Genomic DNA, 18865 nt, shown 5'->3' with positions numbered 1-18865 from the left:
CGAAAGTTTATCAAGATATCTTTAAACGAGCAATTCTTGTATATTTATTTATTTATTTATATTATATATCGACGATCTCAGAAACCGCTCTAACGATTTCGCTGAAATTTGTTAGGTGGGGGTTTTCGGGGGTGAAAAATCGATCCAGGTTAGCCTTAGACCCCGGAAAACGCGAATTTTCGAGTTTTCATGCGTTTTTCTTTCGCGTTTGTAAACGCAAAATATGGTCGTTAATTTCGCCGAACGCGCATCGGCTGAACGTAGCTCGTAAGAGGTCGGTCTAATGTTCGCAAGCACATCGCAGGTGTCAGGGTTTCGAATCCCGGCCAGAAATAAAGTTTTTTTTTTTGTATTATAAAAGTTTTTTTTTTAATATAATGACGTGATATAATAAACTAGAACCGAGCGAAGCTCGCTCGCCCAGATATTACCTAACCCTGAAGGCGCATCGCAAGGCACGCGTAAGCCCATGGATCTTTTTCTTGTGTCTGGAGTAGTGCCCTGCAAGGTGTTAAAGTAACTGACAGTTTCTTTTTCTTCCTTCTATACAAAATCAAAACCTCAAAAACGTATCGAAAAATTCAAAGCCTAAGTAAATGCGAAAGTAATTGAATGAGTCAATGTAAATGGCCACCGTGTTTGAGCAGCGTTAAGCAGCTTACATTTAAGCCTGTCAAAGGTTCGTGAATGCTGGCTGGCGAGAGTCATAGCCGTAAAGTAAGCACCTTTACGTTACAAAAACAATTTGAATTTGGAATTTGTTGGCTGAGACTAGATTTGAGTGGGAAAGAATTTATCAATGGCTGTTACAAGGTCAGTCGGGCAAAATTCTGAGATTTGCAGTTTTATATTGACGAAATCATCGACAAGCAGGAGACGAATTAAAAGTTGATTGAAAATGTAGGCGTGAAGGTTTAATTTCTGTTAGAAAGTTTTTATTTAGCGCGATTTTTTTAGTTGACCGTCTACATATATTTAATATGACAAAGTAATTGAGAACATGCATGAGGTACAATTGCATATTATACAACTACATAGGCCCTAGGGTGTACCTAAAGCGATCTTTGTAAGTGCGTTTTCACATTATCCGATCGGATGTCGGACCTATATCCCGTACATTACAGGCGCCATCTTGATTTTTTCCATTGAAATCCTTCCGACATCCGATGTCGGATCGGATAATGTGTAAACGGACTTATTCGGAGCAATTCATCAAATCCCATATTGTAATTTCTTCAAGAAAACGCGTCAATTTTGACACTGACGAATCCGATCAGATAATATTCGACGTATCTTCATTATCGAAGTTCGAATCGCGATAAAATAGTTTTATAAAAAGAAAATATAATCCAAGTTCTTCATAAAGATGAAGAAAACTTCGCGCTATCAAATGAAAGTCGCTGTGGCTTTGAAAACTCGGCGAACGTGAGCCGAAACTTTACCTCGAGCTGTAATAACATCGAATATGAGTTATTATATCGCCCATATTTTATCCAACCGTTTACTTAAGAATCTTAAGATGGTGCTTGAGATCTGGGGCCCGTTTCTCGAAAGGTACAAGCCTTGTATTACAAGTGCGCGAACTGTCAAATCGTATGGGTTGTCATGGAAACACACTTGTAATACAAGGCTTGTACCTTTCGAGAAACGGGCCACTGGTGTTCCATATGTATGTAAAAGGTCCTATGCTATATCGTTGCTATGGAAACGTAGGTACCTAATTACGAATTTTTAGAAAGTTATTGGGCTTTAGCGTAAATTTTACCATTCCCTAAACTAATATGCTTAATTATTTTGTTTATTAAGTAGGTAGGTACTTAATTATATTTAAGTACCAAATTTTATCCACGGCGTTTACACATAATAAGTAGGTAGATGTTTACTTTCAGTATTCTTTTGCATGGTGGGAGGATGGCATAAATTATACTACAAAATATTGACGAGGTAACAGTGCACCACTACATGAAGGGACAAGAGAAATTTTTCTTTTAGTGTAGATACTTACACCTATGTCCTATGTGAAGGTTTCATAAGAGACAATTAGAATTGGATCCCACTTACTTAAATGGCCCTCCCAGGCTAACACCATGCTGAGTCAGGACCATTTCGTGGCAAATATGTACCTACCTACTTAATTTTTTTTTTTTTGTAATTTGTAAATAATTTTCTGTTGTTCTTTTCTGTACGTGTAAGTGTAACTTTATTTCTTTTGTCAATGTTCATGAATAAATATTTCTAATTCTATTTCTATAAATAAATGTTTTAAAGTATTTTCACTTTGACTGGTCACTTTCTAAGTAAGAGTAATGTTACCCTTAGTTTAACAATCACGTGTCATGTCACATTACCAAAGACGCCGCAAATAAGTTGAGAGTTTCCGGACCCTCCAAATATTGGTGTAGCATTACCATATTGACTGCCCCAGATCCCGACTCGTTGTTACGAAGTTCCGGCAAGTTACGGCGAGTTACGGTGAGTTACGGCCCGAAAATGTGCCAAATTCGGGTACGTTTCAGTTTACAAACTTTGTTCCTACGCAGTTGCCGGGCAGTTGATTTATTATAGATAGCGAAAAGGCTGTCATAAGTTTTTATGTGCTTCGTCGGGCAAGATATTTTTTATGAGATTGATTTAGATAAGATCAATATCATTTTTCTTTCTCCTTGCACCATTTTTATATGTCTCTGGATGATTAACTGGTAGATAATTCCATTAGGCATTAAGTACCTACTATATGTTTTTATTTTACTTTTACAATAAATAAAATAAATAAAAAAGCCTTTTATTTCTCGCAAATTAACTTATAGAATAATAATCTTACAAAAAAAAATATTAGCATATAATTAATTGTATCATTAAAAATAATTATATCATTTGATTATGTGACTCTATATCATGCAGTTACAGTACTTATTTTATATTATTACACTATTTAAGATTGAATTTAATTTAAGAAATTGACTTAATAATAATTGACTTAATTAATTAATTGACTTATCAGTACAAGGCGAGAACCCCTCTTAGTTGAGGATAAAGGCCTCCTCCAGAGATGCCCAGTAGTCTCTATCTTTTGCTAGTGTCATCCATTGCTCGCCAGCCGTATGCGTGATATCGTCTTCCCATCTGGCTCTCGGTTTTCCGCGTTTCCTTTTTCCTAGTGGCCCCGGCCATTTTGTTAGCACGGTTGTCCAGCGATCATTGCTCATGCGGGCTACGTGGCCTGCCCATCGCCATTTCATTTTTTTTGAGTAACTTAAGGCGTCTATTACTCCAGATACTTGTCTTATTTTAGAGTGGCGTATTTTTTTAATCTTTCTGATATTTAACATGCTTCTTTCCATACTTCGTTGGCATGAGTTTATTTTGTTTTTTATTTGCATTGTAAATTTCCATGTCTGGCAAGCGTAGGTGAGCGACGGCAATAGGCAGGTATCCATTACTTTTTTCTTTATCTTTACAGGTATCTGACTTTTGAAAATCTCCTTCATGCTCCAATACTTATTCCATGCTCCTTTCACTCTTCTGTCGATTTCCATTTCGTTGCTTTCTTTTTCGAAAGATATTAGCTTGCCCAAGTATATGTATGACTCTACATATTCCAGCGGTACGTTTTCGATGATTATTGGCTGTTTTAATGAATTTGTCATTATTTTGGTCTTACTGAAATTCATTCTTAGAACAAACTAAATTATCCTCATAGAAAATAATTTAATTTGTATTTTTTAGTAGACACACTACTATTTTAACTATAAACTGAAATAAATGTCATATACAAAGAAAAAATGACCAAGGCCTCCAAGTGTCCAAAGCTGGATTCGAACCAGCGTCCTCCGTTATCGCGACGGATGCCTCAAACCACTCGGCCATTCGGTCACGGTGGCAAGGGTCGAAATTTTCAAGTATATGACACAATTATCGAAGGCTAAGGCGCCCCCCCCCTTTTTTTTTGGAGGCCTTGGTCATTTTTTTTCTTTGTATATGACATTTATTTCAGTTTACTGAAATTCATTTCTAGGCCTACTTCTCTACTTGATTTTTGTAGAGTGTTTATCATGTATACCAGGTTTGCACTGTTTTCTGATAGCAAGACCAAGTCGTCTGCGAACCTCAGGTGGCTTATGCGTTTTCCATTTATATTCAAGCCTACTCTTTTCCAGTTTAATTTGCTTATGACCATTTCCAGCACAGCTATAAAAATTCTGGGTGAGAGCGGGTCCCCCTGTCTCGTTCCTCTTTTTATTGGAAAAGATGGTCCCGTTGACTCCAGTTTCACTCTGCTAGTACCGTTGTCATAGAGATATTGCAGAATCTTAATGTATTTTGACTCTACATTTTGAGCTGCTAGGGCTTGCCATATTGATGAATAATGTAGAGTGTCAAAGGCTTTTTGGTAATCGATGAAGGCTATGTAGAGCGTCCTTCTAAACTCTTGGTACTTCTCTATAAGTAGCTCTACAGAATGGATGTGGTAAATTGTAGAATAGCCTTTGCGAAATCCAGCTTTCTCGATTTGTTGATAAATTTCTAATGTAGGACTTATTCTTTTCTCTATTATGGACGAGAATAACTTGTATAATGCAGGAAGGAGACTGATAGGTCTGTAGTTACTTATATCTTTGGGATCTCCTTTTTTGTACAATAGTATAATATTTGACTCTGACCATTGCTTAGGTGTGGTTCCAGTATGTAATATTTTATTAATCAGTGTTTTTAGAGGTGTAGCGAGAAGAGTACAGGCAATTTTTATTGATTCGTTAGTTATCCTGTCGGGTCCTGGGCTTTTTTCCAATTTGAGCTGCTTTATTGCGCCGATAATTTCTATTTCGTCCGCTGGTTTTGGCTCTGACGAGTTTCCTGATTCATCTGGGTTATAAGAAGAAGTTTCAGTTTGTACTGGAGTATCGTAGAGCTTTTTATAGAACTTTGTGGCTATCTGGAGTATGTCTTTTCTGTTGTGTGTTTCATCATGTAGTCCGCGAAGGCCCTCTATCCAGGATTTGTGCGATTGAAGTTCCTTATAGGCTCTTTTCAGGCTGCCAGTTGACTCGAGGTACTTTATTATAGTGCGTTGTCGGTGGTTTTTATAGTCTTGTCGGATATACTTACTTATAAGTTTGTACAGTGCTTTAAGTTCGTTTTTCATTTCACGTGATTTTGGTTTTTGCTTTTTTAGATCTATTCTTCGTTGTAAGAGCCTTTTTGTGCGTTCTGATATAATACGACTGCCAGTTTTATTTGTGTGCGTTGTGAAGGCAATTTCTAGACTGTTTTCTATAGCATATGTTATTCTGTCGTAATATTCTTGTACGGTATCATCTTCATGTCGGTGGCAAAGATCCTCTTGGCATTTACTTAGTGCCTCGAGATAGCTTGAAATTTCTTCCTCGGTTTTTAATAGGCTCTTCGGATTTTTAGCGTAGCTTGATCTCTTGTTTTTGATTTTGTTTAACTTGAAAGTGCCTCTTACAAATCTGTGATCTGATGGAAATGATACATTAATTACTTGTATGTCTTGAACGTTATGACACATGTTTGTTAAGATATAGTCAATCTCGTTTTTTGTGACGCCGTTTGGAGATCTCCATGTCCATTTTTGTTTATTTTTCTTTTTAAAAAATGTGTTCATTATGTGCAAACTAGCTTTTACCCGCGGCTTCGCCCGCGTAATAAAAGTATTCATTAAGATTTTCATTTGGATCCTTAGGTTTCTCTGTAGGTATATTTATCTGCGATTATTTCGATTGCACATAATACTTTTGCTTGCAATGATTGTAGAAATATTACACATCGACCACAGCGTAGGTAATTCTATATACGCTGGGGAAACCTTTATAAACATCCCACATAGCCCGTATTTCGACACTATGATCGGTGGGTAAAAAGTACTTTTTTCTATTATCCCTTACAATTTTTTACATTTTGCTTATACTTATCGCAAACGTAATCTTCAAGCAAGCAAACAACGATCGTCTTAGAGCACATTGATTGTAAGAGACCGCCGACCGATTATCCGTATCCCTCTAACGATACCCATATTATCCGTATCCGTATCCCTATCCCTATCGCTATTGCTATCGCTATCGCTATCGCTATCGCTATCGCTATCGCTATCGCTATCGCTATCCCTATCGCTATCCCTATCCCTATCGCTATCCCTATCGCTATCCCTATCCCTATCCCTATCCCTTATCAAGATGTTTAATGATATAACACTTTAAGTTCTCGCGCTTTGTACACATATTTAAAGTCACATACAGGTCGAACGCGATTAATTAACATTATTTTTACCTTTTTTCCCAACGTTTCGGCCAGGTTTCACTGGCCGTGGTCGCGGAAGACTGACGTCCCAGCAAAATGTGACCGGAGATGTAAACAACACAAAACTACCCGATATTAATTTATATAAATGTTCGGGGTAGACAAATAAATATAATCTACCCGCTTTTAGTTAATGTTTATTTCCCACCATGTTTATTTTAAAGGTAAAAATAATGTTAATTAATCGCGTTCGACCTGTATGTGACTTTAAATATATGTTTAATGATTTCTTATCAAGTGCTAAAATATAAAGTTTCATGGTTTTATCTTTTAAAATTAAGAAATCCCATACAAACTTTCAACCTCTTTTTCAACCCCTTCATCCCTTTTTTTCGAAATAAAAAGTAGCCTATGTTTTGTCTCAGGGTCTAAAGATTGTCTGTTCCAAATTTCATCAAAATCGGCTGCGTGGTTTAAGCGGGAAAGCGTAACAGACAGACAGACAGACAGACAGAGTTACTTTCGCATTTATAATATTAGTATGGATATGGATAGTAAATTAAGAAATCCCATACAAACTTTCAACCTCTTTTTCAACCCCTTCATCCCTTTTTTTCGAAATAAAAAGTAGCCTATGTTTTGTCTCAGGGTCTAAAGATTGTCTGTTCCAAATTTCATCAAAATCGGCTGCGTGGTTTAAGCGGGAAAGTGTAACAGACAGACAGACAGACAGACAGACAGACAGACAGACAGAGTTACTTTCGCATTTATAATGTTCCAAATTTCATCAAAATCGGCTGCGTGGTTTAAGCGGGAAAGCGTAACAGACAGACAGACAGACAGACAGACAGAGTTACTTTCGCATTTATAATATTAAGTATGGATTGTTTTCGTGGGCGAACTGTGCCAATCGTTCGCCTCTAGTGTTGCGTTCTCCATACCCGTACTGTTTCATGATTGAGCTGTCTTCAGGAGTTGGTTGGCCAATTTTAGCATTGAAATCGCCCATAACTACGACGTTTTTACCAGATAACTTCAGAGCTTTGTTGACAGTGCTGTAAAATGACTCTATTTCATCGTCAACGGCTGCCTCCGTTGGTGCATAAACTTGTTTACAGCTAAGTTCGATATTTCCGATTTTTAGTTTCAGTAACGCAACTCGTTCTGAGAGTCCAGTGAAGCTTTTACAATAAAATTCATTAATAAATCAGTGACGCCTCCCTCTTCTCCAAAATAAGGAAATATTTTAGTAATCACAGGATAACTAAATATAAGACAGCTAGTTTTGAAACCCTAAATACCTACTTAAGTAACTGGAACATCGTTTTAGTACCAGTTTGTAGCGATTTAACTAATCATTTTGATTGTAATATATAACAATACCAACTCTTAAGATACTTTAAATTTCCTGCGAAAGTTGCGAAGCCTAAAAGTCCTTTCATACCAAAATAGCTTTCTGTAGCAGACCTACAAGGTATCCTAAAAGGTTTTCAACTTTGCCGAGACGTGAATACTTTAAGAGCAAACAAACAACAACAATTAAAAGTTCAAGAAAACTTATTACTTGCAAATGACCTGCTTTTAAGGTAATATTGAATGGCGCCGAAAACATTATTTGGAATTATTTACACGTTATAAATACATGCGAATAAGAAAGTATTTAATAGGTAGGTACTACAGTCCAAACCGAAAACCTATCGAGTTGATCTTTATAAAAATAAAAAATATGGTCTCATTGATACCCTGACTGGTACAGAAAAAAGACAATGTGATTAGGTATGTACTTCAAAATGCTTAAAAAATTACCACTCACCTCTTAACCCCATACACGTACGAAATCCCAATGCACTCGCAAAACGCAATAATCAGCAGTGGGAAATTCCCGCTGTACATATCAAATAGCAAGAATATGTAGCTCCCAGCGCCGTGTGCAAATGCCATAGATAATAAACAGCATATGAGACATATCCCTCCAGTAAGGTACTCCTTTCTTAGGTTCGGGAAGAGTTTCATATCAACGATGGAGGTGACAACGCCCTCTAGTGTTCCAAACTGTGAGTCGATGCCGAGCGTGAAGAGCATCAGGAAGAAGAGGACGGACCAGAACTGCGCGCCGGGGAACTGGTTGATGGCCTCGGTGAAGATGATGAAAGCTAGACCGGTGCCGGAGGCCGTCTGGAAGGAGAAGGCATTGTTAGTAGGTGATATTTGTCGGGATAGACTTCGACTTCAATATATTCTTTATTCAAATAGGCTTAGAATGAGCATTTTTAAAGTCAAAACCAACTATCTCGTTGTAGATATTTATTGTTCTAAATAAGTACTTAGTTGAGTGTTCTTTCTGTGAGTTTGGCATAACCTACTAGGTATTCCGTACCTAACAATATTTTTGCAGACAGTTGCCTTTAACCCTGCATATTAAAGGTTGTCTCACTCCCGTGATCGCTCGTGCTTGATTTGGCCAATCCTTGTAAAATTGTTCCCAAAATACTTTCGCGAGGAATGCACGACAGACGTCCGATCTAATTACACGATCAGAAGACAAATTGTTCAACTTTTAGCACAAAGCTGATTTTCTTTTTTTAAGTATAAAATTGGTATGCGAATGGACATAATTATGCAATATAAGAGGAGCCACTTATAAGAAACCTTCAATTCCTAGTTATAATTTGCATGTAGATTGTAAACTTGCCATACGATAAATAAATAAATGCCTACTTTTTAAAGAACCCCATGTCGCAAGGGGAAAACCTCAGAAGCTCATTCTACAACTTGCACGTGCTTATCTGGTAATCATAATGGGTCACAGACACACTGTCTGACGTCGAGGACATCGAGAGGGAACGCAGGGCCCTTTGTGTCCGCTGTAACATGTTGGCCCGCAGGTTTGCACGTGCTAGTAAAGAAGTGAAGCTCGTGCTGTTTAAAGCTTTTTGTCAAACTTTCTACACGTGCGGTCTGTGGGCTAACTTTACGCAGCGGGCATATAGCGCTCTAAGAGTCCAATACAACAATGCATTTAGGATGCTGTTTAGGCTGCCGCGGTATTGTAGCGCCTCAGCAATGTTTGCAGAGGCTAGAACAGACTGTTTTTACGCAATCATGAGGAAGCGTATCGCGTCACTTCTCACACGCAGTCGAGGCAGCACAAACGGCATCCTAAGTACATTGGCGCAGCGGTGTGACTCGCCCCTAGTCAAGCGGAGTGGTTAGATCAGTTACCCAAACGCGTTAGTTCCGCGTAGCACCATTTCCAGTCGCATTGTTCCCCAAACGCGTTAGTTCCGCATCGCGCCGTTTCCAGTCGCATTTTTCCCCACTAGAGTTTGTTGTCGTTCATGTATGTTTCTATTGGCATGTATTGACAGGCGATCCTTTATCTAACAGTTTTTTTTTTCCTAATCGTTTATTTTACCAAGAGCATTTACCACTTGTCGACCTTCGTCCCATAGCATTTTTTTCTATTCGATTGATGTTTCAGACGCAAATATTAACAGTCGCTCTTTTAAATAGGTTGATCAACAAAAAATAGTTACGGAAAATTTATATTTGTCATTGTTTACACAGAAATCAAATCCGAGATTAGATCTTTGAGTAATTATGTTAACTAGAGAGGGCACCTCAACTTGATTTTGTGTAACAACACTTAGAGCCGATCGGCACAAACGCGCTTAGTCTGTGCCGAACGGCTGAGGTAGTTTGACGTATCGCAATGAAAAATATTTCGTCTAAATAATGCCGTCATGTGTAGTGAGAGTGTACAAACTGCTCAGGAAAATCTAACAAAAGCCAAGGATTGACTTTTCATACGTAGGTTTACTGCATTTTTGTTTAAACACGCTTGCTTTTCAAAAAATGTATCAATATAATCTCATGCCGAAGCGCCATGTTGCGGCGGCCATGTTTCGTTGAAACCAAAGAGTAAAAAACCGGCCAAGAGCGTGTCGGGCCACGCTCAGTGTAGGGTTCCGTAGTTTTCCGTATTTTTCTCAAAAACTACTGAACCTATCAAGTTCAAAACAATTTTCCTAGAAAGTCTTTATAAAGTTCTACTTTTGTGATTTTTTTCATATTTTTTAAACGTATGGTTCAAAAGTTAGAGGGGGGGACGCACTTTTTTTTCCTTTAGGAGCGATTATTTCCGAAAATATTAATATTATTAAAAAACGATCTTAGTAAACCCTTATTCATTTTTAAATACCTATCCAACAATATATCACACGTTGGGGTTGGAATGAAAAAAAATATCAGCCCCCACTTTACATGTAGGGGGGGTACCCTAATAAAACATTTTTTTCTATTTTTTATTTTTTCACTTTGTTGGCGTGATTGATATACATATTGGTACCAAATTTCAGCTTTCTAGTGCTTACGGTTACTGAGATTATCCGCGGACGGACGGACGGACGGACGGACGGACGGACAGACAGACATGGCGAAACTATAAGGGTTCCTAGTTGACTACGGAACCCTAAAAAATGCAACAAAAGCAGACGTGACAATATCGCAAGTTAGTTCAAGTTTCCTATCATACATGAAATTATATCTATTTTTCGACGCAAAAAAGGTTATTTAATTATTATTGTCAGAGTTTTCCGACATGTCGGTTTATAACAGATTCTCAATACGCGTGTCGAATTTCATGTGAGTATGTAAATGTAAGTGCAGTACCTAACCTGCCTGACTCACAGAGTTGTCAAAAAAAAGTTAAATCGCTGTCAGTTTTGCAACGATAATTAAGCATGGTATTTCAATAAAAATATCGTTTTTGTTTTAATTATGTAAATTATACTAAGCTATAATCTAAATTCAGAAGTGAAAAAAGTTTACTTTTAAGTAAATACAGATTTCAAGCTTGATTGTCGTTACAAAACTAACGATTTATGTTATTTGTTAACAACTCACGCTAATTGAGAGTCATAAATTAAAAAAATGCCCATGTAAACCCATGTCACTTCTATACTACGACTTCTAATCTATGCACTCTATGCAGGGCTCATCATCGCGACCGAAAGGTCGTAAGCGCCGAGTAAAATCGTAGCGCTTGCGACGTTACGGAAGCAGGCCATTGGTTCACACCCCGCCCCCTCGCCCCGCCTTCAGCTTACAGGCTGTGACACGTTCGTTGTTTGCTATAGCTCCTCTATACGAAGTAATAATTACTCAATGGATTAGATATCCATTAAGGAAACTTAAGATTTAATATGTTAAATTTAATGTTATTGTTTCCTCGACGATGTTAAAACTAGGTAATCGAATAAATTTGTCTCGATAAATGTTACGAACAAATACACCGTGTTTTTATTGAACTCCGTTAACTTTAAGGGCGGCTCCTGATGAAAACCTAACTGCGTGTCGAATTTGATGGAAAACAAAACAAACACGGTGTATCAAAACACTACATGATCTTTTTGTTTTTAGAGGTTTTAGGTAGGTAATGCTGATTTTAAAAATAATGACCAATTTGAAACCATGATTGCAGAGCTGCAGAGTTAGCTTTGCCTGAATTTACGCACAAATTGACTACCTGTCAACTTTCAATCGAGAATTAATCGTAAAATCAATCGATTAAGATACGGATTAAATGAATTTCAATCGTATGTTAGGTCGATTAATTTAATCGCGATTAAATCCATCGTTGACTAATTTTGACGATTTTTTTTAATCAATTAATTTGTCGAATAAAAAGTTAATCGATTAATGCCCATCTCTGGCTGTTGCCGGGGAATAACGGGTTTATGTCGTAGAAACTCCAGATTTAATAAAAACGATGTATTATGGTATATTTACAATGAATATCGAAAGAATATTGACAGGAAAAAATATGACATAGAATAATTGAAATTAGAAATAGTACAGCCAGAGATGGGCATTAATCGATTAACTTTTTATTCGACTAATTAATTAATTGATTAAAAAAAATCGTCAAAATTAGTCAATGATGGATTTAATCGCGATTAAATTAATCGACCTAACATACGATTGAAATTCATTTAATCCGTATCTTAATCGATTGATTTTACGATTAATTCTCGATTGAAAGTTGACAGGTAGTCAATTTGTGCGTAAATTCAGGCAAAGCTAACTCTGCAGCTCTGCAATCATGGTTTCAAATTAGTCATTATTTTTAAAATCAGCATTACCTACCTAAAACCTCTAAAAACAAAAAGATCATGTAATGTTTTGATACACCGTGTTTGTTTTGTTTTCCATCAAATTCGACACGCAGTTAGGTTTTCATCAGGAGCCGCCCTTAAAGTTAACGGAGTTCAATAAAAACACGGTGTATTTGTTCGTAACATTTATCGAGACAAATTTATTCGATTACCTTAGTTTTGACATCGTCGAGGAAACAATAACATTAAATTTAATATATTAAATCTTAAGTTTCCTTAATGGATATCTAATCTCGGATTTGATTTCTGTGTAAACAATGACAAATATAAATTTTCCGTAACTATTTTTTGTTGATCAACCTATTTAAAAGAGCGACTGTTAATATTTGCGTCTGAAACATCAATCGAATAGAAAAAAATGCTATGGGACGAATGTCGACAAGTGGTAAATGCTCTTGGTAAAATAAACGATTAGGAAAAAAAACTGTTAGATAAAGGATCGCCTGTCAATACATGCCAATAGAAACATACATGAACGACAACAAACTCTAGTGGGGAAAAATGCGACTGGAAACGGCGCGATGCGGAACTAACGCGTTTGGGGAACAATGCGATTGGAAATGGTGCTACGCGGAACTAACGCGTTTGGGTAACTGATCTAACCACTCGTTTTGTTTAATGATTGTATCTTTTCTTGTTACTAACAATAGATGTATAGGTTGTTGTATTTACTAACCCTATGGACTTGATGGTTCGAAATAAAGTTATTTATTATTATTATTATAATACTCGTACCTTCAAAACTCCGTAGTTTACTCTACTCTTCATACCTACAACATAGTTTAAAACGATTTGCTAAATGGTTGCACGCCGTTGAAAACAGCGTCAGCCTCTACTTCATCCAATGTGTCCCTGACGACCCTGTCGGATTGCAACATGGGGTCGTATCGATTGACCGACGCCGGGCGCAGCCGGCCCCGCCGCTGCATACTTCCCTAATTTGCGAGAATTGCACGCTGCATGAGCTATTGTTTGATCTCTGCTCTCTGCATGTTTCCCTAATGTGCTCGAATTACAATGTAATTTGTCAACAATGCACTGCAGTGAGCATTCAGGGGAGTTTATGACAAGTTGTATATTAATAAAATTATCGAGAGTTATTCAAATGCACTCATACACTATCTTTGCTTTTCATACCTTAGTTACAATCTGCTATATACTGTAGGTATGTATCTATGTATAATATGCGCGAAACTTAGTTGTAATTTTAAACATGAGTGTTAAATGCTAATTTTGACCCAGTTAAGGTTAACTAGTCGAGAGGGCATGAACATTTTATCACAGAATCCAATATCCCACTATGTAGATTTAGTAAAAGTAAGCAATAGATATCCGGTAAAACATATTACTACATACTAGTAATAATAGGGTAAACGCAGCTATTAACGCTCCATCGAAAATCGGAAGGTATTACCGATCTAATAAGTAATTCGGCATTTATCCGTTGCCACTAGTAACGTGAGGGTAGGTAGGTTATTTTCTAAAAGCGTTTATTTCTTGAGTATAGGGTAGTGTTACATTAGTTTGAGTGGTAGTTCGAGAAATCATAATAATACGTCAATCAAGTCGTGGGTACCGAAGAAGAAGGACATTCCATACTGGCGCTTGCACTTTCAAGTAAGGATTTGACTTATCTGGCTAAGACGTTTATGTTAACAATTGACTATTTTACATTTACTTTTGTTGTTAATTATATTCAGTCATTTATAAATTATAGATTGGTTATCACGATTTGTTAAAAAACATCCATTAACATACATAAAACATGAAATTAAATTTGGGCGGTGATAGCTTCATCAGTTTTAGTAGTAGCAGCTATCAACGACCCATAGGTCGGTAATGACTATAACGTCATGTTAAGTTTTTCTTTCTTTTACAATATTATTCTTTAGGAACATAAGTATGTTTATAGATTATTTGAGACCCAAATAATAGTTTTTTTCAAAAAGCTATTAACGACATACACATTTGTACTTAGTTTTCTTCTTTTGACGTAGTAAAGTTTACTAAAATAACAATATTTTTGGAAAACGGATATTGTGTAAGACATTGTTTGTGAAGGAGTTTTACCCATAAAAACTGATTTTATGTCAAAAATTTTGAATATCACGTAATAACAAAGTGTTTAGTAGCCACAACAATAATAAAATAACAATAATAATGTTGTTTAATATGGGTCGGTCATACATTTTACGTTAGTGCTTACATATTCTTTCAACGACTCATAGAAATCGCTATTACAAACCATGAGAAGGTATGACCGATCGTTCCTAAATAAGTAGTTACGTTGTTTCTAAGCTTAAAAAATACTGTTTTGTTTAAAATAACACAATATATAATTGTTTTGATTTGTGATTTCATTTTGTTTTATTTCTTAGTGGGCATGATAGACGTGAAAAATGTTATATGAATAGGTACAAAAGTAGGTAGGAATAGGTACAATAGAAATGAATCTTCGATGACAATGCTGAACATGTTTTTAATAAATTACCCGTTACCTGTGGACTATGCCACTATACTAGGTGTTGCTGTACTGTGTACTCGCTGGGCGTTCAGGTAATTACTCATACTTATAACACAATCGGTAATAGCTGCTTGAAAATCGTTGATAGCTTCATATGCATTTTTATGGGTCGCTAATGGTAGCAATCGACTCAGTAATTTAAAAATAGATTTTTAATATCATAATTACTACACTGTATACAAAGGTTTACATCACGCACCCCAAGTACCCTCGTCAAAACCAGAACTTGAAACTTTATCGACGTTTTCGCTCAATTAATTCCAAGTTCAAACATTTTTCAATGTCGGGGCTTAAGTATACCTTAAAGCTATGTCAAGGTTACGACTTAGGCCGTATAACAGCAACTACAAAACGAGAAAGTAAAAGTTCCAACTTACGTTATCCAGTTCCTTCTGCAGATCGCACTCGGGCAGATGCGGCATCACCAGTTTCGTCAGATTCCCATTCAAGTCCACGGTGACCATCTGCCCAGCCTCCGGGAAGCTCATGCTCCTGTACCCGGAGCCGAACAGCTCCAGCAGGGTCTCGTTCCTCACGTCCAGGCACTTCTCGTACACCATCGTGGCCTTGAACCCGATTATCGAGAACACCACGATCCCGGCGAACATGGACGTTAGGCAGTTCGTCATGGACACCATTATTGCATCTCTGTAGCAGTTGTTGTCCACTGGGTTGTACGAGGAGAATGCTATTAGACCTCCGAATGCTAATCCGAGAGAAAAAAAGATTTGCGTGCCTGCTTCCAGCCAAACTACTGGGTCTAATATCGTGTGCCATTTCGGAGTAAACAAATGTATTAATCCATCGCTCATGCCTTTCAAAGTGATGCCTCTAAAGAAGAATATAACTAGGACGATGTAAGGAAAAGTGGCGGTTACATAGACCACTTTCCCTGAGGAGGCTATGCCCTTGATCATGCACATGTAGACGAGGATCCAGGCTATGACGAGGGCCAGAGCAATCTTGTAGTTGAAGGTCTGGGGGTGGTTGATGTCCTCGGATATCTGGAGGGTGGTTCTGTACCAGAAGTACTGGGTTGGACTGCTGACCTACAACAAAGAGAGAAAAAGGTTTTATTGATATGCTCGTGGTATATTTTTATGAATTTATAATATGGACTTGTTTATGATGAAAATATTCGTTGCTAACACAGATGGAGTTATAAATAAGCACAGCAGCGAATGCAAACTTTGTTACCCGACGAAATAACGGAGGGGGTTATCAATTCAACAAGTATTAATGTAACTATATAACTTTTTACAGAGTACCTAGTCCTGTTTTGTATGCTTTAGCTTTTGTATGCCTATAGATTACAAGTTGATCACATGGACCGGCAAATGGCTGAAACGTTCCTATATTAGTCCCAACAATACTGGATCCCGCCGAAGTTATTATCAGGCGTGGATATTCATATCAAAACTCAACAACAACTGGAACTTCGAGATAAACGGCTTTATGTGGCATTACAATCGTCTAAGTCGACTTGTAAATTAATATTCAGCACCCATATTTCTATTACTTTTACTTGATACCTACGAAGTATCAAAAAATATTATTTAAATATGTATTATCCTATTCCGATTTATTTCTCAATTCAAATTCTCCCTCAGAGATAACAAAATTTCTTCAGGAAAATTTAAATGACCTCTTTAAGGAGTTCCTTTTCTGCCTGTTTTTCCGTGGAACGAAAATTCGTAAACATGACTTGTGAAAAGTATTCGACGAAAGGGTAAAATGTATTAAACTGAATCTAGTGAAGCCGGTTTGTCCTTTTCACGCGTCAACAAATGGGGACTTAAGTTTTTCTGTGAAATAATTTTATGGCTCGGGAAGTGAGGTAACGTGAGTTGCGGAAAATGGTCCAGAAACTTAGGAAGGTGTAAGTGAAGCATCGGCTGGTCATACATTTTAAGTGAAAAAAAAACCAAGAGAAAGTTTATTCAATAAATGGACTGTAGTACCTACCTACTAACTACCAGTATAGGTACTTAATACTAAAAATGTTTATTGAAAAGGTAAGAGAAAATTTGGTGTTTCCAAAGCTGAATTCTAAAAGGTATATCCTGTTGTATGTGTGAGTGACGTGTTCGAATAGAGAACACATATTTAAAATTAGTTACTAATTTTAAAACAAACGCCTATTCGAACACGTCACTCACACATACAACAGGTGACTTTCTTAAGTGTTTCTATATACCTTTTTTCAATAAACACCAAATTTTCTCTTTTTCAGTATTTTTAGTATTAAGTACCTATACTGGTAATTAGTAGGTAGTTACTACAGTCCATTTTTTTAAATTTAATTATAGTACAAGTATTATGCCTAAGTAGATAACAAAACACAACCATCAATTATACCAATTATATGTTCAAACCCTCGGGACATGCTGTGCATTACATTTTAATTTGTTTCTATATCTGTGTAACAATGCCTCTTCATTCATAAGAAGTACCATTTGTCTCAATAAATTTTGAGTCCCAGTCACTCCACCCGTTGCTACCAAAAGTTTAAACGCAAACACTCAGTAATATTTGCAGCAATGACAATCACCTGCAGACGCGAGCAAAAAGGTCACACAGAGCCTTGTGTGTGTCAGTGATGAATGGAAGTCACTCACAACGCTAAAAAACAGCATATGTAGTTTATATCGTAAGCATACTTATGCCGTTATAGATCTGAATTACATTGACGCAAGCGCGCTAGTTTAAGGCCTCATTCTTAAATTCAATGTATAAAACATTGAAAGGGAATGGTCGGTGAAGTATTTTACAGATTACGAATAGACTCAAATTCTTTATTATTTTTGGAATTTTATGACCTGCAGCTCAGTGAATCAAAATATCTGAAAGAAAACAAGAAGCAGGCACCATATATGTAGATAGTAGTAGTAGAAAAAAAATATGGAAGGAAGTAACGGGAGACGAAAATCGAGGAAGAGGTGGATGGACTGTTTGAGAGATGCTATGAAACGAAATGAGATAGCGGGTGACAGAAACGTATGGAAGAGGAAGACATGCTGCGCTGATCCCAAGTGACTGGGATGAGACCAAAAGACTTGGTTTAAAAGAAAGCGCTATGTGCGAGTGAAATGGACTGATATTCATGTTGAATTTGTTTTGAATGTTGGCTTATGAAAGGGGTTCTGACTTGCGATATGGTAGGCGTGCGGAGTTGTCACTCAAACTTGATGGTTTATTTGACGAGAATAATGATCGTAACTGACGGCGCCATTGTCTTTGTGTTAATGTTTTTGCAGCTAAGTGTACAGTGTAAGTAAAAAAAAGGAAAACCTACAACCATGTGACCCACAAAAGAACTTTATACCTAAGTATAATGTACGTCAAATATATTTTAATTATTAGCTCTACTTCTACATTCGATATTGATTGAATGTCACGTTCCAAATGACGTTTCTTCAATTCTTGAAACAAAAACGTCACTTTTTCCACACTGACATAAATCTGGTCTATATCCTATCTAGAGCTAATATTTAAAGTATCTTCAAGTTCGAATCGGGCCACTCTGTGTATGAAACACATAAATAATAATATTCTTTATTCTTTATTTCATTGTAGTCATGTGCATGATACAGTAGGTGTTACAAGTATATATAGGTAGGTACATGACGCCCTGTAAGGACACACAATATTCTTAAAGCTATACTTAACTTATGACTTATACAATATATTATCTAATTAATAGTTCTATTGCAATTTTATTAAATAATTGAAATGAGTAACAGTTAGTTTTATTTATTTCTTATTTAGTTTGAGTCAATAGTTCATAAAAAGAAAAAATAATAAGGAGAATTCATAATTAAATTTTGTTATCATTGTGGAATTATAATGGGATTATAGCTTCACATTAAGAATCATTAATTAAATATCTGGGCGACCGAGCTTCGCT

The 18865-nt window shown here is 36.7% G+C and overlaps 1 protein-coding gene across 1 annotated transcript in view; it reads right to left on the bottom strand.

Moving 5' to 3' along the window:
* The window catches only part of LOC125231879 (sodium-dependent neutral amino acid transporter B(0)AT3), a 55978-nt gene that overhangs the window by 7340 nt on the left and 29773 nt on the right, over positions 1-18865 (bottom strand). Inside the window, exons 2-3 of the mRNA XM_048137472.1 lie at positions 15336-16007; positions 8072-8433 (exon numbers count right to left, since the gene is read on the bottom strand). Of these exons, the coding sequence (XP_047993429.1) occupies positions 8072-8433; positions 15336-16007 (1034 nt within the window). The remainder of the gene's footprint in view (positions 1-8071; positions 8434-15335; positions 16008-18865) is intronic.

This window comes from Leguminivora glycinivorella, chromosome 12, assembly GCF_023078275.1.
Source record: "Leguminivora glycinivorella isolate SPB_JAAS2020 chromosome 12, LegGlyc_1.1, whole genome shotgun sequence".
NCBI classification, from domain to species: Eukaryota; Metazoa; Arthropoda; class Insecta; order Lepidoptera; family Tortricidae; genus Leguminivora; species Leguminivora glycinivorella.
The sequence above is the reverse complement of the archived record's forward strand: the minus strand, read 5'-3'. Positions and strand labels throughout refer to the sequence as shown.